This window comes from Marmota monax, unplaced genomic scaffold (genome assembly GCF_021218885.2).
Source record: "Marmota monax isolate L192 unplaced genomic scaffold, Marmota_monax_Labrador192_F-V1.1 WCK01_AAM20220418_F8-fsc00178, whole genome shotgun sequence".
Taxonomy (NCBI): Eukaryota; Metazoa; Chordata; class Mammalia; order Rodentia; family Sciuridae; genus Marmota; species Marmota monax.
Window position 1 is genome coordinate 566,084 of NW_026694501.1, and position 25,648 is coordinate 591,731.

Genomic DNA, 25,648 nt, shown 5'->3' on the forward strand with positions numbered 1-25,648 from the left:
AGCCCCACTGTGCAGAAGGAGGGGTCACCGAGCTGCTCACAGGCATCAGTGCTTTCACAGGTGAGTTCTCGGCAGTGGCTGTGCAGAAACCTCTGCTTCTGACTCCGGGCACAGCTATTGCCACCCACGCCACCCATGGGCATCCCACCTGACAAGGTGTTTACCATTCAGCCCCGCCCCCGCCGCTCGAACTGGAGGCCTTTGAAGACCTCCGGGCACACTGCAGCACCCTGAGTGCAAAAGAGTCACCTGGAGAGGTGTCTGATGCAGTGATTCCCTGTCAGGTGGTCTGCAGTGGAGCCTGCCACCCGGAGCTCACTGTGTACAGCAGGATGGGACAAATGCACGGCTGGTGACCAGCTCCACCCCATTATGTCACCTCAGAGTCTGTGTCCTCATCTGTAACATGGGCACAGCAGGACCTAGTGACAGGGCTGAGAAGGACTTCACTTTATTTATCGTATAAATGGTATGAAATAACGCACGTGAGGCACTGGCATGCCCAATATGACTATTATCACCCAGTCCCAGCCCTTCATTTTATGGATAAGAAGTAAAAAGCCCCAGAAGGCAATGACGTTGCCACGTGACACAGCTCTCCATGGCAGGCCCAGATTTAGTCCAGTCAAACACTGATGAGCTCCTGGGAAAGGCCAGCCTCATGCCGAGGGGAGGGGACTGAAGGACAGAAAAAACCCAGACCAGAGCTACAGCCTCCTGCCCCCATTCACTCAGCAGGACAGTCTAAGGTGCTGTTGACACCATGTGAGAAACAGAGCTGTTCCAAATACAGCAGGAAACACCTTCCAAAACCAAGTGGAGTCAGGCAGCCCCCATCACCCTCAGGCCCTCAGATGTCACCTCACTGTTCAGAAAGCGAGACAGCTTTTCTCTGACATATGACAATGACATTGAGAGCTCATCCCACTGACCTGTGGATCACTTCTCACTTTGGGGAAGACAGGGTAGGAACAGTGCAAGCCTCAGCCGAGTCAACCCCACAATTCAGAAGAGCAGGCTAACAGACGGAGATGGTGGTTCTGCCTCAAGGTGCCACATGTTGAGCCCCCAGACTTCTACTCAGGTTCTGAGAGACATTATCAATATAACTATTTGTGATTGACAAACCAAACTCAAGGAAAATCTCACCCTTCAGTCAGGCAAGCAGAGCTCCCAAAGGGATGCTTGCCCCGGAGAGAATCACACTGAAGGACCCTGAGGTGTCATCCAAATACTCCACCTGGCTGTCCCCAACCCCAGGCTGGCAAGATGTGGTTGCAGGCACAGGAATTAGTAGAGGGACCATTCCCACTAATCCTGGGGTCTCTCCAGGCTCTTCTGGGACCTCCAACAGCCCTCCGCCGTGACAGGCTTATCTTAGGATGCTTACTCAGGTAATCACAAATCCAAATTACCAACAACTCTCCTCCTCGCCTCTGCCCTCGCACACGGGCACGGCTGTATTTATTCTGTCCTTCCCTTGCCCAGCCAGTCGCCTACCTGGAAGGTGACTACCCATCCCTCTCTGCGTGCCTTTTTCCATAAGCAACACATATACCTGCTTCTACCTGTCACTGATCCACAGTGACATGGCCAAAAGCTGGCCTAGGTGCAACGAGAAAGGAAGTGCCCCATCTGCTCCCAAAATGTAGGTGGTGACGACAGACACAAGGCAGTAGCTCCCAGAGCCAGGGGGCACTGTCCGTTCCAATCCTTACAAACTCCTGCACATCGATTTTGTAACCAAAGTGGCTTAGCCAACACACAATGCCAGGTGTGACCTTACTGGCAGCTCTGGACTTGGCAGGGCTCCTTCCAGCTCCGGAGCTCCTCGTGGTCCCCAGCTGAGGTGTGCTCGGGCTCATCGTTGGCATCAAAGTTGTCCTCCAGGGGCCCATCAAGGAAGTCCCCGCAGCCACTCTCCTCCATCTCAGCATTGACATCAAATACCTGGTCATTCTTCTTAAACTTGTCTACCAGGGCTGACACAGACTGCAGGGACAAAAGTGGGCTCTCAAGCTCCCCTCATTCCTCTGGCTACCCAAATTCACCCCTGGAAAAGGAGACATCCCACCCCCAAACTCATTTCCAGCCTTCTCCCCAGCATGCCCCCACCCCACTTCCTGGGGCCAGCGTCCTCACAGGAGAGAAACACTGAGGAAGTTTAGCCTGTGCAGCAGGATAAAGCCGTACTGCTGCGGGCACATTTTGTAAAACATGAAACAAGAATCTGCAACCATCAGCTGCGTGTTTGGAAAAACAGTTTTCCATGGAGATCATTTACTTTGGAAGTTGTAGTAAGTAGGCTAAAGGCAGCCGTGCTAAAAATACACAGAGGAAGCTGTACACATGACCATTTCTCAGGAAACTGCGTGCCAAGGGACTCAGCCCCAAAGAGCAGGAAATGCCTCGAGTTGACGGCTGCCTGAGAGCCCAGAGGCCACAGAACAACCACGTTCAAGAGCACATCAAGTAAAGAGTGCTCATTCATGAATGGCAGGGCGGCCACTCCAGGGAGCAGCAAGGGAACGTGTAGCGGATCCCAGAATTCACCCAGCTGCAGCAGGGTCCCATGGGGTTCTCAGCCCCACCCTGACCCACCCCAATTTTTTTCCCTAGAGAAGTGCCAAAGGAAATATTTTCTGTACTCCTGGCTAAATAAAAATGATGCCACAGTTTTGGTTCCCACGGGGCAGAACTAATCTTGGGCCATCTAACTGAAACCACAAGTGCTGGAGACACGCCCAGAGCCCTCGAAGTCCCACAGCTGACCATACCTCATTATGTGTCTCGCTGTCCCACTTTGTGAACTGGAACCCAGCCAGGGAAGGGCAGAGCTGGCCATTTTCCACACACTGCTGCAGAGGCGCTGGGGAGGACACCGAGATCAGGATTAGAGGGGGTCGCCTCACTGCTGCCCAGCAGAGGCTGGAGTGCCAGTGCTGGCTGGCTGCTGGCCTCTGGGGGTGCACACTCCATGGAGCAAGCAGGTGCACAGGTGCATGCCCAGACCAGGGTCAGGCTACGCTGCCTTCCAGGAGTTAGTCAAACGCTGAAGAGAACCCAAAGCACAGATGTCTGGTTATGAAATGAGCTCAGTTGAGAAACCGAACACCCTTCCTCTTTTCTTTTTTTTTAAATACTGATTTTTTAATTATAGGTGGACATCTTAATTTTATTTTTACGTGGTGCTGAGGATCGAACCCAGGGCCTCACACATGGTAGGCAAGCACGCTATCTTTGAGCACAACCCCAGTCCCACCCTTCCCCTTGAAAACACACCAAGTACATGAACAATCATGTAATGGTGCTTATTTTTAGTCCCAAACTAAACTAGTTACAGATGACCTACCCCAGAGCACCACAGCCCCAGCTGAGAGTATAAAGGAGGAAAAGAGATTGTTAGTCCAAAGCAGTTATACTAACTAAGTAAAATGTAGGCAAAGAACAGAAAGAACAAGCACAGGGGAGCCAGCCGCAAAGCCCTTCCCAAACAGGGAGGACCGACCACATTCAACCCATAGAAACCAGCAAAGGCCTGCCCTGCACACAGCCGGCTCCCCCACTATGTCTGCAGGAAACCCCTGGATGGGGGGAGCGGGAAGGGCGTTAAAACTTGCCAAGTCAGCGTAACAGGGCAGGTCAGTTCTTAGACTGCCACAGGATCTGAAAACGATTTCCAATGCCCTCTTCTCCTTGGGACCCCCTGGACTGGTAATAAACAAGGACGGGGCCTCTCTGGCTAGACAGAATACCTGTTAAGCCCCCTTCTCACGTTCTGTCACACTCCAGGGTGAGCCCGTGACTGTGGGAGCTTGCTGCAAACAGTGGGCTCCTGAGGTGCGGGCACACAGGGCAGAGTGGCAATGGCTACTGTTCAGACTCCATGCTGGGAGGGGAACAGTGAGTGGGTCGCCAGGCACCGCCCAAAGGACACCCAATTTGGCATTGCAGAGGCACCTTACGGTAACGTAAGGAAGTGACATCAGAGTGCCATGGGCGCTCTCAGCACCGCTGTGGAGAAGCTCCTGAGAAGGCTGAAGGCCCTGGGGAAAAGCACAACTCAGACTTACCTTTGAGGTCTGTCATTTCTACCCAGCCTAAATCTGGCAACTCAAGAGGCTCTGCGGTGGAGAGGCTCTGGATGTCAGAAGGAAAGAGCAGCTCGCTCCTGTAGTCACAGCAGTGGAGGGAGGAGAGGAACACCCCTGCAGTGCTGCACTCGTCGAATGAGGCTGCGGTCTTCTGAAACATGGGATCGACCTGAATGGAAGAACACGGACACTCAAGTATCAGCTGTGCAGCCAGAAGCAGCAGGACTCAGCATGGGACCTGCTCATCTGCAGGAGGGTGCACGGGGATCAAAGTGTACAGCGGCTCCCTAACTGATCAGCTAAAGTCCCAGTTGCCCAGAAAGGGCTCTGTGTAGTCAGAGGGCTAAATGTAATCTGCTCCAGGTGATCACATGTGGTGACAGGCACATGTGTCCACCTGTTCATACACAGGACACCTGGACAGGTAACTACCAGTCACCACCGCTCCCAACAGTTACTTCTAAAATGCCCAGTGCGAAAGAATAGTATCCCAACAAATTCTGTTGGTTCAAAAACCCTGTGACAGAGCTGGTCACAAGGTTCTACTGCTGCTCTGAACAGAAATATTTCTTCTTCTTCTTCTTCTTTTTTGGAGATTGAACCCAGGGGTGCTTTAGCCACTGAGCCACATCCCCAGTCCTCTTTTATTTTTTATTTAGAGAGAGAATCTTGCTAAACTGCTTAGGGCCTCACTAAGTTGCTGAGGCTAGCTTTGAACTTGCTATCCTCTGCCTCAACCTCCTGAGCCACTGCACCCACCTAACTCAACCATTTAAAAACAAACCTCTTAACTCTACTTTTCCTTCAATTTGCCACCCCTTATTCTGCTCCAGTTTGCAGCAAGACTCTTCAAAACTACCACCTGTATTCAGTATCTTCCTTCGCCTCCCCCATTTGTTTTTCTCAAATGCTAAAAGAATAGTAACACGAATCTGTGTCACTTCCACCTCAATTCCCCAATGGATAACATTTCACAAATGCTCACAAGACACTGGCCTGTGTACAGTTACTAAGCTATTACAGACCTTCCTTTTCTCCTCTTTCATGCAGGGCTGGAACATTTTGGCTTTGCCAGCAGCTGTCAGGCTCGGCCAACAGGGGGCGCTAGAGGAAGCCTGCGGGACTTGAACAGCCCTGTTCACCAGATGTGCCAGCAGTGCTATTCGGCACAGCAGCAGCTGAGTCCAATCTGGAGTCTCTCAGACTCAGAGAGCGGGCCTACTGTATACCCTCAGAGCTCCTAGCATGGGCCAGCAATGCCCTCCTCAGAGGTCTGGGTCCTGGGCCCCAGCTCCTCCTCCAAACCCAGAGACTGGCCCCACAGCACCCTTCCAGGAGGACCCCTCCAAGCGCACCAGTGGGCTCAGGCTGCTGCTGGGTCAGAGCTGTTCCCTGAAGGGCAACACTTTCTCATTTGGAGACCACACTCTCCATTGTCCTCCTACTGGGTATTTCTTCAGCTCTCAGAAGTCCTGAGAGCAGGGTAGCCCAGAGCTCAGCCCTTTCCCCGTCTTGTAACATTAACTACCATTTATGAGCGCTGTGAAGGTAGAGAAAGAAGAAGCCCAGGCCACTGCTGGTGGGAAAGTAAACTTATAACCATTCTTGAGGACAACTGAAATTGGATGTTTCAGAATTTTCTTATAGATACACTCCCAGAAAGGTTCAAAGATAACAAAAATAAAAATGGTTGCTGAAACAAAAAGGATTTTGTTTGTTTTGCTGGGGATAAAACTCAGGGAGCCACACATGCTCGGCTATGCTCCCAGACCTGGAACAACACTGGTAACGGCAGCATTCCAACAACAATTTCTTTGGAGCAACACCATTTGTTTAAATTAATGGTTCTAACCACAAATATGTCATCCAAAACTATTTCTTTAAGCATACTATTTAGGATTTGCTAAACAGCAAGGCCATTTAGAGACACTTGGCTTCAAAGCCTAGCTCTCTCACCACAGGTATCCTCTCAGTCCCATCACCAAAGAGCCCTGTGCCTCAGTCACCTCTTTAAGAGTGAACGTGGATGTTGTGAGGACAGGTCTAGGGAGGAACACGGCACCCAGGGTGTGTACAGTAAATGTTAGCTATCGTCAATGCCACTGCACATACTTAGAAGTAAAATTCAGTTTTTGTATCAGAATCCTCTTTCTACTCAATAATTCTGAACTACTGAGGCTTGCCACCTTCAGTATGCATTATAAAGCTAAGGGACAATAATGCAGAGATGCCAGCTAAATATTTTACTCCCTGGAGGCTTAAGCCAGCATAGACCAGCAAGGGAGGCTGGGCCCTGCCTAGTCTCAGCCGGAGGTACTGAATGAGTCAGAGACCACACTCAGACACTTCCTTACCTCACACTTTCGATCTGCTTCGGAGATATTGAGGTTGTCTATGTTCTGCTCAATGGTCTTGTACGAATGCTTCTTCTTTGGCTTTGAAGCTTTTTTAGTTGTTCCTATTTCAGTAGCACTTCCATCTGAAAGAAGGAAGAAGACTGTACCGCAAGAACTGCTTTGTAGCATGTGGCCAAACTAACGAAGTCAAGTTCTTCAAAACCATAACAATTGCTCATATTTAAACATAAAATTCTCCCAAAGCAACAACTTATCTAAATCCGTAGCTGATGGAAAAACTGAATTACCAGATTTAGGTATACAAGTTGACTTCCAAAGACGCACAATGAGAAGCTCCTAGCTGGTGATATTTACTTAACCTTTCCTAAGGAAAACCTAAAAGCTTTTAGAAGGTCCTTCTCCTTTACAAAGAAAAATAACTCCTCTGCAGCCCAAAGCAGCCAAGTGGAAGGGGAGCACCAAAGGCCCATAAGAAAGAGTGAAATGATCTGGGTATGGTGGTGCACACCTGTAATGCCAGCAGCTCGAGAGGCTGAGGCAGGAGGATTGAGAGTTCAAAGCCAGTCTCAGCAATGGTGAGGCACTTAGCAACTCAGTGAGACTCTGTCTCTAAGTAAAATACAAAATAAGGCTGAAGATGTGACTCAGTGTCAAGTGCCCCCCAGTTCAATCCCTGGTACCTGCCTCCCCAAAAAAGAAAAAGCAAAATGATTCCAAAAACACCAGCAATAAGAAGAGTTCCCAGCGAATAAAGTAATTATCCCTGGTGGTGCACTATCTACGTTTTTTTGTGATCTTCTCATGAAAGTCCATATATATTCTTCTGCAAATGTCCATGTCTTCAATAAAATGAGGTAACCAATTTCTTGCAACTTCATTCCAATGTCACTCAAATAACTACCTAGTATACCCTAAAAGAAGCACCTTAAGTCTAGATCCCAACCCACATACCTGCACCATGGCCCTCCACTTCTTCCGGAGAAGGTGCATCTTTGCCCAGTCCCCCAAGGACTCTGTACACATCAGCATGGACAGCATCCACCCGCACAGCATAGATCTTGGTGCTGGCATCCAGGGTGCCAGCAGCCACCTAGCCAAATAAGCAGAGCTATGTTCATGAAGAAGCAGAGAAAAGCATTCTGAACAGTTTCTTTAAATATTTACTTGCTCTGTGGAAAAAAAATGACAGAGATGCCCCCAACACTGTCTTCTCTGCATTTCATCAGTTGAGGAAAGAAGGTAAAGTAACCACTATCATGTCTAATCAGGAGGCTCTTGTGTATCTGCAAACACTGTGTTATGATAAGCATTAGAAATGACCACCACAGGCGTGGTGGCGCACACCTGTAATCCCAGAAGCTCAGGAGGCAACTTAGTGAGGCACTAAGCAACTCAGGGAGATCTTGTCTCTAAATTAAATATAAAAAATGGGCTGGGGATGTGGCTCAGTGGTTGAGTGCCAAAAAAAAAAAAAAAAAAAAAAAGACCACCATTAACCTAGACAGGAGAAAAAGCACATGTCCTTCTTACTTTAAAGTTGGTTGGTTCCGTGTCCTTCTGTTTAAGGATTTCTGACATAAAATCAATCAAGTGCAAGCCAAAAGCATTCTTGGTAGTGATTTTCTGAAAACAGAAAATTGTAGGAAGATTTGTTATTCATAGACTAGCTTATATAAATAATCCTACTCTGAACATAGGAAGCTAAGTTTCCATACAGGAAAACCCACATCTTGCCACAGATCTCAGCTATACAAACATTTGATGACACAACCAAGCCCACACATACCCTCCTCCTCTGGGGCCTGAAGAATGAGAGCGCATGCATCCTGAGGCCTCCTATACACAAGGGGCAAGGTCATGCTCAGATGGACTCAGCTGAGGCAGGTACCATCCTCATTTCCAATGAATAGTGGGTGGTGGGGGCCCCAGGACACACTGTTAGCTCTGGGGGCTCCCCATTCACCCTTAGGCCAAGCTGCCTCTCCAGAGGAACTGCAGCAGCAGGCCACTTGCCAGAGAGCACCAAGGCCCACAGGAGACAGTAAAACCACAGCAAGAAACGCCTGCACTAGGAAAGCACTGGAGAATAAAAGAATTATCACTGGCTGGTGTTGTGGCTCAGGGGCAGAGCATTTACCTAGTATGTGCAGGGCACAGGGTGCAATCCTCAGTACCACATAAAAAATAAATAAGTAAAATAAAGGTATGTGTCCAACTACAACTAAAATTTTTTTTAAAAAAAATTATCATGCATTCTCCATGCAATCAAGAGAGCCAGACTGCTGTGATCAAAATGTAAAATCTTGCCAGTATGACGGGGCACACCTATAATCCCAGTGGCTTGAGAGGCTGAGACGGGAGGATTGCCAAGTTCAAAGCCAGCCTCAGTAAAAGTGAGGTGCTAAGCAACTCAGTGAGACCCTGTCTCTAAATAAAATACAAAATAGGGCTGGGGATGTGGCTTAGGGGTTGATGCTCCTGAGTTCAATCCCCAGTACAAAAAAAAAAAAAAAATGCAAAATGTTCAATGATAAGCCAGAAAATACTCACGTTCTCAGTGGACAGTTTGATACAAGTGGAGTAATGTTCTGTGATCTGTGTGTTTGTGAATTTCGGTACTGTAGTGGAAGCATCAACACTCCTAAAGGGAAAACAACCAGACACTCTGGCAAGGACTCATGACACCATGAGTTCCCACAACCCAGAACCCATAAGGAGACGCTGGGACCCACAAGCCGAGGGCCACCCAGGAGAGCCCGCTCAGATGTGCACTGCTCACCTGCTGGTGGGGGAGGCCAACAGGTGAGGCGAGTCGGTACTGAACTGCAGGTCCAGGACCCGGGAGCGCCTCCGCTGCAGCCGCTCCTTTTCATCATCATTCTGAGGGAAGTCTTCAAGGACCGGGGTGACAGGAGTACTGAGCGGAGCCTTCCTGGGCAGAGGCATGGGGCATGCCCGTTCCAAAGGTGAGGAGGCACTGTGGGTGTGTCCACGGGTCTCTGAGGAAGAGCCGTTCACTGTGGTTGGCAGTGAGGGAACGAAAATCTGTCTGGGCCTCGTGGGACTTGATCTGGCTCAGGGCAGAGCCCCACCCCACACCCCACCAAGAACTCTGCCTCCAGTCTGTGATGCCAGACCTCAGAGGTGGGGCATGGAGGTGGGAGGACAAACATCCCCTGCAGCTATTGTGAATCTAAGTACTGAACAGCAAATAAAGAGGGGACAGAACTGGGCGCAGGACGGTGGCAGAGCGCTGCCAGGCCTGTCCACAGCCCGGTGCAGGTGGATAAGACAAAGCTGCTGCTTCTGATCAGCCTACAGGCAGGACTTCAGGGAGACCCAGGGGCCTAGCAAGGCTGAAATACAGGCTACTGTCAGACAAGCTGGGTTCCAATCCCAGCTCCTCCAAGTTCTGATGGGGGACAGAGGATATCACAAATATGTAAAACAAATAGAACATTCCAAAGGAGGGCCCACAGGTCACTTGCTAACTGCAAAGGAAGTCTTTTACAGTGAACGATCAGCAGTCACCACGTTGACACTCTGAAGCTGATTCATCTCCTGATGCTGTACAACATGAAATTCAGAGACTCTTCGGGAAACACGCCAACCAAAGTTGTTGAACCTAAATCTAACCAAATTTCAGATCTAACTTCCAGTTCATAAGGAAAACAGAGGTTGAGGAATAAGCTGAGCCAAGACCATGCAGATATTTAGGGGAAGCTCATGAAAGCAGAGGGAACAGCAAACACAAAGGTGGCACCGCGTGAGCAGCGAGGAGCAGTGGTCGCGGGAGCCGCAGGGCAGCACCAGAGGTTAACGGGGGCAGACCCTCCAGGGCTGGGGAGCAGGAGCACCAGTCAGGACAAGGGAAGGACAATTACTCACAGGCCATCTGGAGTAAGTGGAAAGGGATGGGACGACGAGAAGAATAAAGTGACCTAACCTGGGCTTCCAGGGGAGCATTCTGGCTCCATGCAGAGGACAGACTGAGCGGGGAGTGAGAACAGGCAAGCAGGAAGGAAGGCCAGCTAGGAGGCAACTACCAACAACCAGAGGTGGCAGTGAGCTAAGCAGTGTCCTGACACTGGACAGCGTGTCCAGACAGGGCCAGCATGACTTCCTGACGGATTAAGTGTGGGGCGTGAAGACCCAAGGCTAATTCCAGTGTTGTTCTGAACAACTGATGAAACGGAGCTTGCCAGGATCTGAGAGGGAAGACAGAGAAGCACACTGCAGGCAGGGAGGGGGGCCGAGGCGCCAGGCCTGGCGTGCTTACGAGGCATCCAGTGGCCAGACGCTGGACAACTAACCCAGAGTCCAGGGAAAAGTCCCCAGTTAGATATGTGAATTTGGGAGTCCTGAGCACACACAGGGTATTCAAAGCCATGAAACCAGATGCTCACTGAAGAAGTAAGAGAAGAGAAAGACGAGTAGCGTCCAAGGCAGCATGGACTTGAGAAAAAACAGCAAGAGACGGGGAAGGGGCAACTACGAGGAGGGAGGAGAGCAGGAGGAGGGAGCCTTCTAACGCCAGGCGAGAAGAGGTCAAGGAGAGGAAGGAGCTATGAGCTATGTCGATTGTGGCTGACAGGTCAGATTAGATGAGGACTCAGATGGCCACTGTGTCTGCAATCTAGAGGTCACTGGACTGAACCCAGCAGTGCTTTTTTGAATTTTGAGACAGGGTCTTGCTAAGTTGCTTAGGGCCTAGCTAAGTTGCTGAGGCTGGCTTTGAACTTGCGATCCTCCTGCCTCAGCCTCCTGAGCCACTGGAATTACAGGCATGCGCCATCACACCTGGCTAGAGATCTTGACATGAGCAGTTTTCCTAGAGAAAAGGGAAGAAGCTAGGGTGGATAGAGGAGAGGGTAGGAGAAGAGGAACCTGACGCAGCCAACAGATGAGGTTTTCAGGACTGGAAAACAAAGGAGGGAGGTTAGAAAAGGGGTCAAGAAAGCAATTTTCAACATGAAAAACCACCAACAAATTCAACAAGGTAGAAAGAATGAAGCAAAGACAGTACCAGTTTTCTAGCACTCCTGGAACAAACCACCACACATAGCCAGGCGCAGTGGTGCATACCTGTAATCCCAGCGGCTCAGGAGGCTGAGCCAGGAGGATATGAGTTTAAATCCAGCCTCAGCAACAGCGAGGCACTAAGTAACTAAGTGAGACCCTGTCTCTAAATGAAAAATACAAAATAGGGCTGGGGATGTGGCTCAATGGTCAAGTGCAGTAAGTTCAACTCCTAGCACCACCCCCCCCCCAAAAAAAAGCCCATGTATTCTTCAGGTCTGGGGGTCAGAAGTCTAAAATCAAGGTATTAGCAGGGTGGCACACCTTCTGGAGGCTTTAATGAGGAATTTGTTCTCTTTCATTTTTCAAGAAGCCTCTAGAATCTGCCTATATCCCTTGGTTCCTGGTCCCTTTCTTTTTTAAAAAAATATTTTTTAGTTATAGGTGGACACAATATCTTATTTTATTTTTAAGTGGTGCTGAGGATCAAAGCCAGTGCCTCACACATGCTAGGCGAGCACTTTACCTCTGAGCCCCAACCCCAGTCCCTGGTTCCTTCCTTTTATCACTCCAATCCCTTGCTCCTATCATCACATCTTCTCTGACTCTGGCCCTTCTACCTCCTCTTATAAGGACCAGTGTGATTACACTAGGTCCACCTAGATGACCCAGGGTCCTCTCACTTCAAGACCTCTAACTTCATCACATCTTCAAAGTTCCTTTCCACAGACATGGACGATAACACATTCACAGGGTCTGGAAACCTTGGGGGCATTACACAGCCTACCACAGGGATATCACAAAAGGAAGGGTCAAAATGACTGAACAACATTCTCAAATACACAAAGGAGTGGGCTTTGTGAAGAGCAGAGCAAGTCCAGCCCCATCATAGGAGGGATGGCAGGGTACACAGGAGCATGTAGGGTACACAGGAGCATGCAGGGTACACAGAAGCATGCAGGGGAGCAGGAGCATGCAGGAGCAGGAGCAGTGGTGGACCTGCCTCATTCTATCTTGATCGCCCTTATCTTCCCTATACAATAGGGATAAGTGGAATCAAAAAATTTAGCAGCCAAGGGGAGGGCGGGAACAGGGTGCTGGAGATCTGAGGAGAAGGGAAGGTCTGAGTAGTCAGTCATCTAGGAGTAGGAGAGTGAATGAACCAGGAAATACAGCGTGACTGCTGGGCAGCTCAGGGTCCCCTTGAGACCACTCAGTAGGTCATAGCCCTGCTGTTCTCTCACCACTGCCTGGTGTGCGGAGGCTGGTGCCATCCTCAGGTGCGCAGAATAGGCCGAGCTTGAATTAATCAGCAGGGTGACCTTGTAGAGCAGTGTACAGAAGCAGGAGGAAGGCAAGGGGAAGGTGCCGATTATATGGACTGACAGGGAGGTAACCAAGATAAAGAGGGGAACAATGGGGCTGGGGATGTGGCTCAAGCGGTAGCGCGCTCGCCTGGCATGCGTGCGGCCCGGGTTCGATCCTCAGCACCACATGCAAACAAAGATGTTGTGTCCGCTGAAAACTAAAAAATAAATATTAAAAAAAAAAAAAAAAGAGGGGAACAACGGCGCGGCAAAGCTGAGGGATGGTAAACAGCAGAAGCACACAGGGCCACTGGATTAAAAGACGGTTAGAGTCAGGGGCATAAAAGAACATAGGCTAAAAAGACAGAGTGGTACTTGAGAAGTGGGGTACTTTCTGTGGGCATAGCTCAGCAGTGGAGCCTTTGTTTAGGATACACAAAGCCCTGGGTTTGAAACCCCAGTACCACACAGTGGCATGCCTGTAATCCCAGCTACCTGGGGAGCTGATGCAGGAGGATTGCCAAATTCAAGGCCACCCTGGATCCAGGGTGGAAAGACGCTGTCTCAAAACAAAAAAGGGCTGGGAATGCAGTTTAGTGGTAGACTGTCCCTGAGTTCAACCCCCAGTACTGCCAAAAAAAAAAAAAAAAAAAAGCCAGGTACTTAAAACTGAGGTGACGAGCTGGTGAAGTTATTGTTAATGACAAGATCTAGGGTGTGACTAGGGTAGTGAGTGGCTATGACTTACTGTATTAGGGCAGGCTTATGACCCCTGGATGAAAGAAAGATGAAGGAACTCAGAAGATGTTTCTAGGTGGGAAGTTTCCAGATTTAAAAATCAGAAGGCCTTGCTTTATCCCCACTTCATCACTGACTAGTTGGTGAAATTTTAAGCAAGCAATTGCTCCAAGAATTTGCTTGTTCACCTCCCCAAATAAGACTAAGAACACAGAGCAGGCAGGGAGTGTAGTTCAGGGATAGAACACTTGCCCAGCGTGTGAAAAGCCCAAGGTTCCATCCCCAGCAACACACACCCATCTTAGCTGGTTCAAAATTGCTGATTCCGGGGCTGGGGTTGTGGCTCAGAGGTGAAGTGCTCACCTAGCATGTGTGAGGCATTGGATTCGATCCTCAGCACCACATGAAAATAAAATAAAGATATTGTATCCACCTATAACTGAAAAATAAATATTTTAAAAATATTTTTAAAAATTGGTGATTCCAAAGTGATATACAATAAACATGAAATGGCTGCCCATGTGAGGGGGAGGGAATAGGATTGATGAGTAGGTATAAAAGGGAATAAATACAAGAATCTCCCGGGCTGGGGATATAGCTCAGTTGGGAGAGTGCTTTCCTAGCATGCACAAGACCCTGGGTTCAATCCCCAGCACCACAAAGAAAAAAAAAAAATTCTCTTGGGCTGGGATCGTGGCTCAGTGGTAGAGTGCTTGCCTGGCATGTGTGAGGCCCTGGGTTTGATTCTCAGCACCACGTATAAATAAAATAAAGGCCCATCAACAACTAAAAAAAATATATTAAAAAAAAGAATCTCAGATGCTCCCCTGATGGCTTCCCACAAGTTGGAGAGTATAATTAATGTAACTATCACCTGAGTCCAAAACAAAAGTCAAAATAGAAAGGAGATAAGAAACATTTTTAGGGACAAAATCAAGAGTACTCTTGATGAGCTGGGAGCAGTGGTGCACGCCTATAATCCCAATGGCTTGGGAGACTGAGGCAGGAGTGTTACAAGTTCAAAGCCAACCTCAGCAACTGAGTGAGACCCTGTCTCCCATTTAAAAATTAAAAGGGTTGGGGATGTGGCTCAGTGGTTAAGTGCCTCTGGGATCAACCTCCAATACTTAAAAAAAGTTCTTGTGACTGTTTACATGTGGGCACTGCAGAGTAAGGAAGGGAACCGGACCTTGGGAGAAGAGATCTTAGCAGAAATAAAAAGGAAAACTTGAAAATTAGAAACATGCTTTAATTCTCCTAATCTTCTTTCCCTGATTTCTCTTTGCCTCTAACATGCATCCATCCATTCAATGCATCGTTACCAAGTGCACATACTTCCTGTGTTTACGTCCTCATCTGTTTTCAACCCCCCTGGTCAGACTCCATCCTTACCACTTCATGAAAACAGTCTTGCCATGGTCAGCTGCAACACCCATGCTGTCAAACACTATGGCATTTCTCAGGCCTCATGGCTCTTGAGACTGAGCAGCATTTGAAATACCTGAAGATCCTTTCTTTAAACACTCTTGGCTTCTATGATACCACTGCCTTTTGAGTTTTTCCAGCACTTCTCCTGTGCAGTTTCTGAATGCTGGTACTGGGTGTACTCTCTACAAGGTTCTCCTAGTGATCTCACCTGCCCTATGGTTTTATGATCTAGACGGTGATGATGATACGTGTATGGATTTATTTCTCAGTCCATCAGTCTCACCTCTGAATGCCAAATCCTTATCCAAGTGACTATGGATTCTTTGACTTCAGTGTCTCTGGGGTAAGTCACAGTTACTATGTCCAAAATATTAATTTATTCCCAATCTTCTTACAAAGACCTTCCAGGCCCTGCCCACCTGTCCAACCTCATTCACTAAGCTTAATCACAATGTTTTAGTTAGGTCCTAGTGAAAGCCAGGATCAATCTTCCCTGTTCATTTTGCACATGCTTCTGCCTGGAACACTTAAAATCTTTCTTGAGGGGTTGTGGATGTAGCTCAGTAGCATAGTACTTGCCTGCTTGCTAGCTTCCATAAGGTCCTAGGTTCAATTCCCAGCACCACAAAATAGAACAAAAACAAAATTTTCCTAATCTACAGAAACCCCACACTGTTCTAGTCTCAATCACAGCACTAAACCTCATCTGTTAACTATTTAGTGTATTGTTTGTCTCCTAAACTAGAAAACAGATCCAAGAGGGCAGGGATCTGCTGTGTCTGGCGCAAAGGGAGCGACCAATACTTTTGAATGAATGCAAAAACAAATGCATGAACGCTAAGCAAGAGCTTCCCAACGCTTCCATGAAACTATCCATGGAAATCTTTTTAAAGGAAACACACCGAGCGTGGTGCAGGAGCCCAGGAACTAGCAGCTGGGTGGCCCCCGCGCGACTCCGACGCTGGCCGACTCGCGTCCTGATTGGCTGAGCGCTCCGGCCCGGGCCTCCCTTCCCCTCCCCACCGCCCCGCGCCCGCCCCGCGCCCGCCTCTCCCGGAGCCCGCGGACCAAGAACCGGGCTGAGCGGGTCCACACTCCCTCTCGGAACCGCCCCGCCGCCTGCCCACCCGAACCGCCGCTCCGCGCCGGGCCTTGTCCGCCAGGCCTCACCTGGGCCTGGAAGTCCCATCTCGCCTCCAGCGTCTCCGGAACTGGGTTTAAATTGCGCGCGCAGAAACGCCCAGCGCCCAAACGGCCGTATGACGTCACCAATGGGAGGGGCCTGGCCTGCGCCTGCGCACACCGCTTTGGTCCGTCACGAAAAAGGGTGTCCGCGGGCTATACGCCATCACGGCCACCTGAGTTGGCAACCCGTGGCCAGCGCCCTGTGAGTGGACGTCGGGCGGTCTGTATGAGAACCTTCTCCTCCCCAGCGCTAGTTCGAACTGGGCACCGAGGAGCCAGCGTTGAGCAGGGCGGACTAGGGCTTTGTAATGGGGAGGGAGATGACTGTCTCCTTGGAGACCTGTGCTGAGACCAGCAAAGGCAGAGAAGGGATAGAGCAGCTGTGGGACCGAAGTGAGAGGGACCCTATGAAGCGCTTTCCAAGCAGGGAAAGGACGGAGGCAAAATGTGTGTGTAGAAAATGAAGGCCGTCGTTTTAATTCAGATTAAATCTTCCTGGAGGGCTGGGGTTGTGGCTCAGTGGTGGAGCGCTTGCCTAGCACGTGTGAGGAGGCACTGGGTGCGATCCCCAGCACCCCATAAAAATAAATAAATAAAAAGGTATTGTATCGTCTACAACTAAAAAATATTTTAAAAGAAAAAAATTCCTGGAAACCATCTTCTACCCCCACCCCCTACAAAAAGGTTGGAGAGCTGGAGTGTAGCTCAGTGGTAGAGCTTGTGCTTAATTAGCATCAAGGCCCTGGGTTCAATCCCCAGCAACGGGGAAAGAAAAAAAAGTTGGAAAAGTTAACGGAGCTTAGCATAAAATGCCACAAATGCCACGTGTCCATTGAGTTTCATCAAACCCCAAGAATAATACCCAAGAATGGTATTATAGGAGGAAAGATGGGACAATTCCCTCAAATATCCATAGAACACCCTATAACTTTTCTTGGGGAACAGGGAGAGGAATGTGCTGGGGATTGAACCCAAGAGTGCTTTATCACTAAGCTACATCCCCAGTCACAGGGCTTTACCAAGTTGCTGACCTGGACTTGAACTTGCCATCCTCCTGCCTCAACCTCCTCAGTCCCTGGATTACACCTGGACACCTAACCTATAATTTCTTATGAATCACACATATGGTGTCTTTTAGTATGTTTCTCCTCAAGGCTGCTAGTGGCATTCAGAGTGCAACAATTCTTGACACAGGCACCTCTTGCCTCTCAATCCTTTCGACAACAAAAAACGCTGCACTTTGTCAAAAGTCACTTTTAAAGCTATTTGGTTTTTGTATGCCAGTGACCACTTTCAAATTTAGGCAGTGTGAGATAAGCAAAGAAAAGTTGACAGTGTTCTTCACCTCGTGGATGCCAGAGTCAGCACCCAAGAGTCATCCTGGATGTTGCCCTCTTTGCACATAATCCATTATCCAGCTTTCGTCTCCTAAAAATCTCTTTCAGTATTGGCCTTTCTCCTTTTCATCCACATGACCTTCTTGCTGCCCTACTCTGGCCTCCTCATTGGGCCCAGAGTGGTGTTTGCCAAGTATAAATCTGATCTGTCACTCCCACTTATTCCCCACCACTTCCAGAAGTCTAAAACCCTTGAAAGGGTCCATTGTCCCGGGAACTTCTGCAGGGGCCTCCAGGCCCTGCAGGGTCTGGCCCCCGTGGCCTCCCAGCCCCATCTTGAACCTTGCCTTCCTTGGTCCCTACCCTCCAGCCAACTGGGCCTTCTTTCAGACTTGCCCTCCCCGTGCCCGCCTCACTTCGGGCCTCGGTACGTGCATTCTCCTCCACTTAAGAACCTCATCCTCACCTTCACCCAGTTAGCTGTTAGGTTTCAGCTCCTGTAACTTTCTCATGGAGGCCTTCCCTAATACTCAAATCTCCTTACTGGAGGCTTCAAGAAAATAGTCCACATTGCAGTTTCCATGTGCTGGGTGACTTTCTTGTCTGTCCCCTCCAGACTGTCAACTCCATGGGGACAAATCAGTCTTTGTTCACCATTGTTTTCCCAGGGCTTGATGCTAACCTAACCCAGCAAGTATTTAAATGGGTATTGAGTGAACCTAGTGGGACAAGTTTAAATCCTGGATTGAGGCCCTGGGGTTTACCCCCTGGGCATGGAGTGCTATCCTGGGTTGGGCATGTGAACCTCTCTGGACACCATTTTCTTCCCAGTCTACAAAATGGGGATGATTCCCCTTCACTGGATACTATGAAGAATTAGGTAATAGAGTCAACTCTGTGAGCATGTGGGCTCATTATGTACTAGGGTCCCTGTTATCGCCTTTGCTTAACTGGTTCTCTCTGCTGAGCACACTTGAGGAAATAGTTGTGATCTTCAGGATGCGGGGTTGGGAGGGTGATAGGAGGCACTGTGGAACTAGCTTAGAGTTCTGGCAGAGCAGGCTCTTGGTAGCCCACTAGGTGAGGCTGAGGCTGTTCTTGGTGATAATGGAGCTGACTGCTTGGGGCTGGGTGCAGGGGGCAGAGCCAGCTTCATCCCAGGTCTCTGTGGGGCAGACACACCCCATGCAAGCAGGTCTTTCTTCCTGCTCTGAATGCTGTCTTTGTTTTGGAGTTAGGGCTACTGAAGGTGCCAAAAGATTGCAAGATTTATCAGCAGTATGCAAAGCTCAGTTCCTCTGTATAAAAGTGGCAGGCCCCTCCCCACACTCGCAAGCTGCCAGAAAAGCAATGCTGGTGCCAGCCCTCTCCCACATTGTGCTCCTCTCTGGGATTCCCCCAAATATATGGACAGCAGCCTAAGTTTAGGTGAAGAACAGTGGAGTATCAACTGGCTACCTGAACAAGCTACCTTTTGGCTTCAAATTTGCTCTAACCAGCTGGGCCCTGTGGCACAGACCTGTAATCCAGCTACTGGGGAGGTTGAGGCAAGAGGAGCATAAGTTTGAGGCCAGCCTCAGCAACTTACTGAGACCCTGTCTCAAAAAGTAAAAAGGTCGGGCTGGGATTGTGGCTCAGCGGTAGAGCGCTTGCCTAGCACGGGCGGGACCTGGGTTTGATCCTCAGCACCACATAAAAATAAAGGCATTGTGTTTTGTCCTTCTACACCTAAAAAATAAATATCAAAAAAAAGTAAAAAGGTCTAGTGATGTAATTCAGGGTAGAGGGCCCCTGAGTTCAATACCCCCATACTAAAAAGAAGTTTGTGCTGCCTTTCCATCCTGTAGCTGCTTATATCACAATGTAGTTCCTGATTTAAACCATCAAGCACTGGAACATACATATAGTGGAAATGGCTTAGCATTCATTTTGGCCTCTATGCAAATGCCTTTAATTTTTGTATGCCATATGAAACTCCTGACCTCCTAAGACTGGGCTAAGAATCAACAATTTCTGTCTTCTAGAATTTCCAAACAGAACTATACTTCTCTTTATCTTAAAGTTAACATGGCACTTTTTTTTTTCTTTTCAAATCACTTTAACCCCTAAACCTTGTTTCATTCCAAAACCACTGAAAGCTTGCGAGGACAGGTACTTTCAAGACTCTGCCACCTCCTGAGCTATGTGACCATGGGAAAGTTGCATGCCTCGGTTTCCTCCTATGTAAAATAGAGGGGATAAAGGACCTGCTTAGTGGGGTCCTAATGTGAGGATTAAATGAATTACCAGATGTAAAGCAGAACAGTGCCCAGACCACTAGGTCAGGGCCAAGCAGTCCCATTAACTAGAAATGCTGTTGTATCCTGGGGCTTGCCAGGTTTTGTTTCAGAATAAAGCTTAGCTTCCTAACTATCTGCAGAGGTTTCCCCTTTAATTGTGAAAGTATTCCCAGAGCACTACGGGTCTGTTCTTTTCATTACTACTTGTTTTTGTTGTTTTTTTTTTGTTTCATGTACTCTTTCTTGTACCTTCTGCCCCACCCAAGTTTTGCTGACTGATCCCTTTGTAATTGCCTGCCCACTCATAAATTCATATTTTCTTGTCTCCTGTTAGACTAGAAACAGCCATGTAGACCTAAAGATCGCACCTTCTTTCTACCTAGGTAGACTTCTAGTGCTTACATTGTTTGTAGCCACTAAGATCTTTTAATGTCATTGATATTTTGGTTTGGGCATCATGAAAATTAATAACCTAGATGTTCCTTACTGTTTGAGTTACTCTTTCCTGGCTACTGGCCATGCCACTGAGAAACCACAGGGCAGACTGGTTTAAGGTACATTGAGAAATACCAGGATGTATGATGGAGCTGTCAGTAACATGAACTTCTTGGGAACAGACATGTAAGGATGCTGATCTGCTGAATGTATTATTGAAGATTCCAGTTTATACAGAAAATAGCCTCCTTATTGATTCGAACTAAAACACCAACAAAGATTTTTCTCAACAAAAAAATATACAGATGTTTTAAAAATACCAAGATCCCACTGACAGAATCAACCATCACTGCTTCTTACCTTGAAACCAGTACCTGGCAGATGCCAGCAGGTGACATGGGAGCAGAATAGCTTCATGCAGCAAGAGTCCCGAATATTGACTGATATTGGTTTCTGGGATATTTAATTTATTTTTCCCGGAGTGGAAGAAAGTGTGGAGGTCTTAACACAAGTCCTAAAAGTCGGCATCTCACCTCCACCAAGACCAAGTTGAATGTGGGGCCAGATCCTCTTCCCAACAGATCTTCCCTGGCCGTACTGGGTAGGAACAGTTTAACCTTTCCAAAACAACCACACCCACCACTACTTCTTAACGCCCCTCCTCAGGGTGCTCAAGGTTTTGAAAGGAGGGGAAAATACACCAACCATATCTCTTAGAATCAGGATTCTGTTGGAGTTGAACTGCTTCACAGTCCCTTCCTGTCTAGCCCTGGCAGTGGGCCTGGATTGTGATATCCCCCTTTTCAAAACCACAAACATACTTCAAGTAATCCCTTTGTCATCTTTGATGAAAACACAAAGGCATGACCAGAAAATTCCAGCTACACATGGTAGCTAAACCTTTCCATATAACACACAAGTGGCTTCTCCTCAGAAACAAATTGATAATTACAGAGCCCCCAGAAAGATTGCCCTCAGCCTTTATAATGTCCCTGAGGGGTTTTAAAATGTTGCTTCCAGGCCCAGGAGAGGTCATAAAATGTTTGCGCTTTAATTAAATATAGGAAATACATTATCTCAGTTATGGGACAAATCACCATTGACTGAATATTTGTGAGTCAATGCTAAAATGATTTGGGCAGTACTAGAGTTTCTCTCATTTCTTAAAACAAAATATAATGTCATGAAAATAGGGTTAATTAGGAAAATGGAAAAAACATTTTGATTATATTTTCAACACAGCAAAGGTCTGAAAAATTAGATCGCAAAGTATGAGAAGCTGCCATCACAGTATTTGGGATAAGGTGGAGTCCCCTGGGAGGGAAATCCAGCTAACAGTTCAACAGGGACCCAATTCACAAGGAACGTGTGGGAACCATTCACAAAAAGAGGAGGCTGGGATGGAGGTATTCTCTGGTTCTCTTTTGCTTCCAGTGTTGATATAGAAACACAACTTCACAGGATCTCAGCTCCTTAGCTACAAGATCCTCCTGTAACATCCAGTTCCCCGGACCTTCTTTGGGTCATGATGAAAGCTAAGTCAGGAGAAGACCTCAGCCCCCCTAGATTAGACCCTGCAGGCTGCATCTATCCTCAGGGACTCAGGCACTATCCACAGCCCCCACTGGCAAGGTGAAGGTCACATACATATACACCAGTGATATATGTGGAAAGATAAACTCTTTGGCAGCCTGAGGAATTAGAAATACCTTCTTCCATTTTTGTGGGTTTTTTTTTTCTTTAATGGCCTTTACACTAAGGTGCCCCAGCCAATGGGGCACAGGGCAGCGTTTTCACCTGGGTCAGAAGGTTGTGGAACTCTTCCACCGCCTGCTTGTGCGCCATGGGGTTCAGCACCAGGTGCTGGAAGAGATTGACAGGCTCAGCATTCCGAAACGTTTTCGGGATGGGGATGGTCAGGGGCAGGAAGTTGTTACCAATGAGGAAATGATTGAGGGACCTTTGCTGGAGGCCACGGCCCAAGAACCAGAGGAGGTCCTGCAGCCTCTGAGAAAGCATGCTCTGCTGCCAGTCTGTCAGGGGCAGCCGCAGCAACAGGTGCATGAGTGCCGTTTTGAAGTGGTAGGGGGTTAGGATGGGGTGGGATGCCCCAGGGGGCAAGCTCTGGTGGTCCTGGAGACTCAAAATAATCTGTAGGCACTTGAGGTGACAGGTGTTCTCAGGGGCAAAGCGCCCTACCAGCTTCAGGAACAAGTGCTCACAGGCTGCAAAGGACTCTGGCCAGTCCACACTGGTGAGCTGCTCCGGCTCAGAGGCTTGACTCACCAGGTAGACCAAGGTATCTTCCCGCTGCACCCCCAAGATCAAGCTGATTGACAGAAAGCGGCCTGAGCGGTAATCCAGCCTGATCTTACAGGAGGTGGTAGACGGTGGCAGACTGAGTTTAAAGTCATACTTATGGGCCACCAGGGCCCAGGCATTGCCCACCATGTTCCGGAACCACTGCACAGTCTTGCACACATCCAGGTGCCTGCCGGTGCAGAGAGTTGCCTTGATGGAACTGCTACACTTTCCCAAGGCCACTGAGTGATCCTTGTGGTGGTGGACAAGGCACAGCACGTCTCCCAGGAGCTTCTCACGCTTGCACACACATTCGGATTCCACCAATACACAGCCACAGCGACGGCCAAGCGCCGGATCCCTCATCTCCAGGACAAACATGGTACCCTCTGGGGGAACGATGGGCACAAGTATATCAAATTTCTGGGTTTCATGGAGGGTTCCCCACTTCTCAAAGGCAGCCCCAATGCCCAGGCAGTCCTCCAACTGTGGGTGAGCCTCCCGGCGGCTGAGTGCCCGACAGGCCTCAATGAGATCATCCACAAAGCTCTCCACGAACTCGCAGGTGGATGGCAGGTCCCGGATAGCATTTTGGATATAGTGTTTGTAAAAGGATTCCAGGGTATCCTGGGAGGGGAAGTCGGTGAGCCAGTTGTAAGAAGTGACAGGCACAACACGCACTTCCTCCTCCTCATCGCTGCTGGACTCAAAGGCCGGTTCATGCTGCATGTTCTGTCGCAGGAACTCAAAGATGAGAAAAAGGCAAAAGAGGCCAGCATTCCACAGGTTCCCCAGCAGCCAGCCCCAAGGACCCTCCTGGCCATTGGCCTGGAATGGCCACCCCGCAGTTTTCTTCCCCAGCACTAACTGATCACTGGACGTATCTCCTCTCCAAAAGCTCTCTGCCCTCTGCTTCTGCTCGGCCGCTCGCTTTTTGTCTTCAAACTCTGTCTCTAACTGCCGCATCTCCTCGCTCATTCGCTTTTCCATCTGCCGACTCCTGGCAAGTGTGTCCAGGTCCATCCGGTCACTGACCATCAGGGGGTGGTGTACAATATACATCACTGCCAAGAACAGCAGGCTTATCACAGCCATGGAGGCCTCTGTATCTGGAGAAGTGGGAGGATGGGAGTCAGTGATGATCTTCCAGAGGCATCTCTCTCCAGCGCATGCTCCCCAGAGCCCTGGTAACCCCAAATCCTGGAAGTCAACTACTCAGGAGGAACAGAAAGCTCACAGAGCCAGGCTTGGACAGAGCAAGGGTGGCCTGCCTGGGAAGAGGTTTGGGAGAAAGGGGGACAGCAGGATGTGCCATTCAGTCTCTCTGCTGCTTTCCTTCCACATGATGTGGGTGGTATTTAGGCTTCCGGTGGGCAGACAAGGGACTGTTTCATTCCAGTGTAGGATGGGGAGGGGGACCCTTGCGGTGGGGTGGCCTCACCCAACTACTCATCAGTCCACCTTGGGCACCAGAGATGCCCTGCTGATCCTAGAGGCTCCCTTCCACAGACAGAGGGCCCTGAGTCGGCCCAGCCACACCTTTCCTCCTGCAGCCTGAGGCCCCAGCTGTAGCATCCCACTTCCTCTGTGACTTCACAATGCTCATGCTGCTCACCCTGTATCATCGGACCACTCAGCCTCACCCTTTGACCCACTGGGCACCTGGAGGCACAATGCTACCAGCTCTTTGCTGCTGTGCCCTCTGAGGTCCCCAGAGGGGCTGCCAGATGCCCCATCAGTGCAGCTCCACTGCTCAGTCCAGGAAACAGGCTCAAGGCCCTGACAGCCAACCAGGGTAGGTTCCCCTGCCTCCCCACCCAACGCCCAAGCCCAAGAGCTAAGGGACTTACCAGATTCATGAAGATCTGTGCCTCCCAGGTGCCTAGGACGCCGAAGCCAGGTGCGGGGCCCTCTTCCCTTTGGCACTTGGCCTCGCTTTTCTCACCACCCTCTCCAGGAGCCCTGAAAAACTTACAAGTTATCTGGGGGCTCTGACCCAAAGTGGAGCCCTCCGACCATTGATGACTTCTCCAAATCCACGTCCAGAGAATTGTATGATCGACCTCTCGGAATCAGACCGAGGACCCATCCCTTCCCTGGGTTTCAGCCGGGACCTGGGGCCAGGTTGCTCACCGTCGTCGGTGTCAGCAGGAACACAGTCTTAAAGAGACAGGGCGGCTCCACCGCCCCTGCCTTCTTCCTGGCGGGGTGTGGGCTCCCGATTCACCTCCCGGACCACATGCCGGAGAGGTCCCGCTCCCCGCTCCCGGCGCACTGACCATGCCTGTCCGAGCGTCCGCGAGTCTGCGCGCGGCGGGCGCGGGCCACCCCAGCCCTGCCGAGCGGGCTCCGAGGGCGCCGGCCCGCCGCAGCCGCTCCCGCCGCCGGCTCCGCCCCGCCCAGCCCTGAGAGCTGCTCCCCGCCCAGGCCCGCGCCCGCGCCCGGGGATCTCCGCCGGCACACGAGCTCAGTCGGCCGGCTCCGGGGGCTGGGGGACAGCTGGGGGACAGCAGAGGGTCTGCAGCGCCGCCCGCTGCCGCTGGGCCTCCCTAGGTGGCCAGCGGGCACTGGCGGGTCCGCAGTCAGCCTCACTCTGCTCAGTTCGTGGAGTGTAACTCGCTGGGAGTTAGGGGTGAGGATGGTGGTGGCGAAGCTGCAGATTGACGGGGAAAGCCATTCTCACTCCGGCCAGGCTCTGAGTAAAGCAGGACGGGAGATGGGGGGTGTTTTCAACTCCCAGCCCACGCCCAGGCGCAGGTGTCTTTCCCCAGCCCCTTTCTCTTTCAAAGTGACTCTCAAGGAAGTAGAGAGCCCTGGTCTGGTCCTTTCATGAGAGGCACTTTGAAGCTTGCCACTCTAGCCATCTTGGAGGAGGAAGCCTAAACCAAGCCAGGGCAGTGGCCCACGTCTGTAATCCCAGATACTTGGAAGGCTGAGGCAGGAGGATCACAAACTTGAGGCAGGAAGATCACAAGTTTGAGGCCTGCAACTTAGCGAGATACTCTCTTGGGGGAGGAAAGAAAGAGAGAGAGAGAGAGGGAGGGGAGGGAGAGAGAAAGAGTACGCATGTAACAATAGGTAGTACAAATTACACCATCACGTATAACTATAACTGCACGAATAAAATAAGGAAAAAAAATAAAAATGAAAAGGACGGGGGATGTAGCT

The 25,648-nt window shown here is 49.7% G+C and overlaps 2 protein-coding genes across 8 annotated transcripts in view; both read right to left on the reverse strand.

Annotated features, from left to right (window-relative positions):
* The window catches only part of Ncaph (non-SMC condensin I complex subunit H), a 37,809-nt gene extending 16,737 nt beyond the window's left edge, over positions 1-21,072 (reverse strand). For 2 of the 5 annotated variants that reach the window (XM_058571393.1, XM_046420060.2), the window contains exons 1-9: positions 16,114-16,194; positions 9,231-9,468; positions 9,002-9,092; positions 7,982-8,074; positions 7,403-7,541; positions 6,449-6,573; positions 4,074-4,263; positions 2,778-2,869; positions 1,787-1,992 (exon numbers count right to left, since the gene is read on the reverse strand). In XM_058571393.1, coding sequence (XP_058427376.1) covers positions 1,787-1,992; positions 2,778-2,869; positions 4,074-4,263; positions 6,449-6,573; positions 7,403-7,541; positions 7,982-8,074; positions 9,002-9,092; positions 9,231-9,468; positions 16,114-16,132 — 1,193 coding nt within the window. In that variant the 5' untranslated portion in view covers positions 16,133-16,194. Of the gene's footprint in view, positions 1-1,786; positions 1,993-2,777; positions 2,870-4,073; positions 4,264-6,448; positions 6,574-7,402; positions 7,542-7,981; positions 8,075-9,001; positions 9,093-9,230; positions 9,469-16,113; positions 16,202-20,539 lie in introns of those variants that run through there. The other 3 variants (XM_046420063.2, XM_046420062.2, XM_046420061.2) reach the window with 3 other exon arrangements.
* Positions 21,073-21,207: 135 nt separating this feature from the next.
* On the reverse strand, positions 21,208-24,843 carry Itpripl1 (ITPRIP like 1). Of its 3 annotated transcripts, XM_046420066.2 has the most exons (3): positions 24,614-24,843; positions 24,331-24,442; positions 21,208-23,589 (listed from the first exon to the last, which is right to left on the reverse strand). In XM_046420066.2, exon 3 carries the CDS (start codon positions 23,573-23,575, stop codon positions 21,935-21,937), a length of 1,641 nt encoding a protein of 546 aa, XP_046276022.1. In that variant the 5' UTR covers positions 23,576-23,589; positions 24,331-24,442; positions 24,614-24,843; the 3' UTR covers positions 21,208-21,934. The 3 variants fall into 3 exon arrangements, with proteins under 3 accessions (XP_046276022.1, XP_046276023.1, XP_046276021.1); XM_046420067.2 differs by lacking the exon at positions 24,331-24,442 and having other exon boundaries at positions 24,456-24,843; XM_046420065.2 differs by having other exon boundaries at positions 24,331-24,843.
* Between the last annotated feature and the right edge of the window lie 805 nt (positions 24,844-25,648).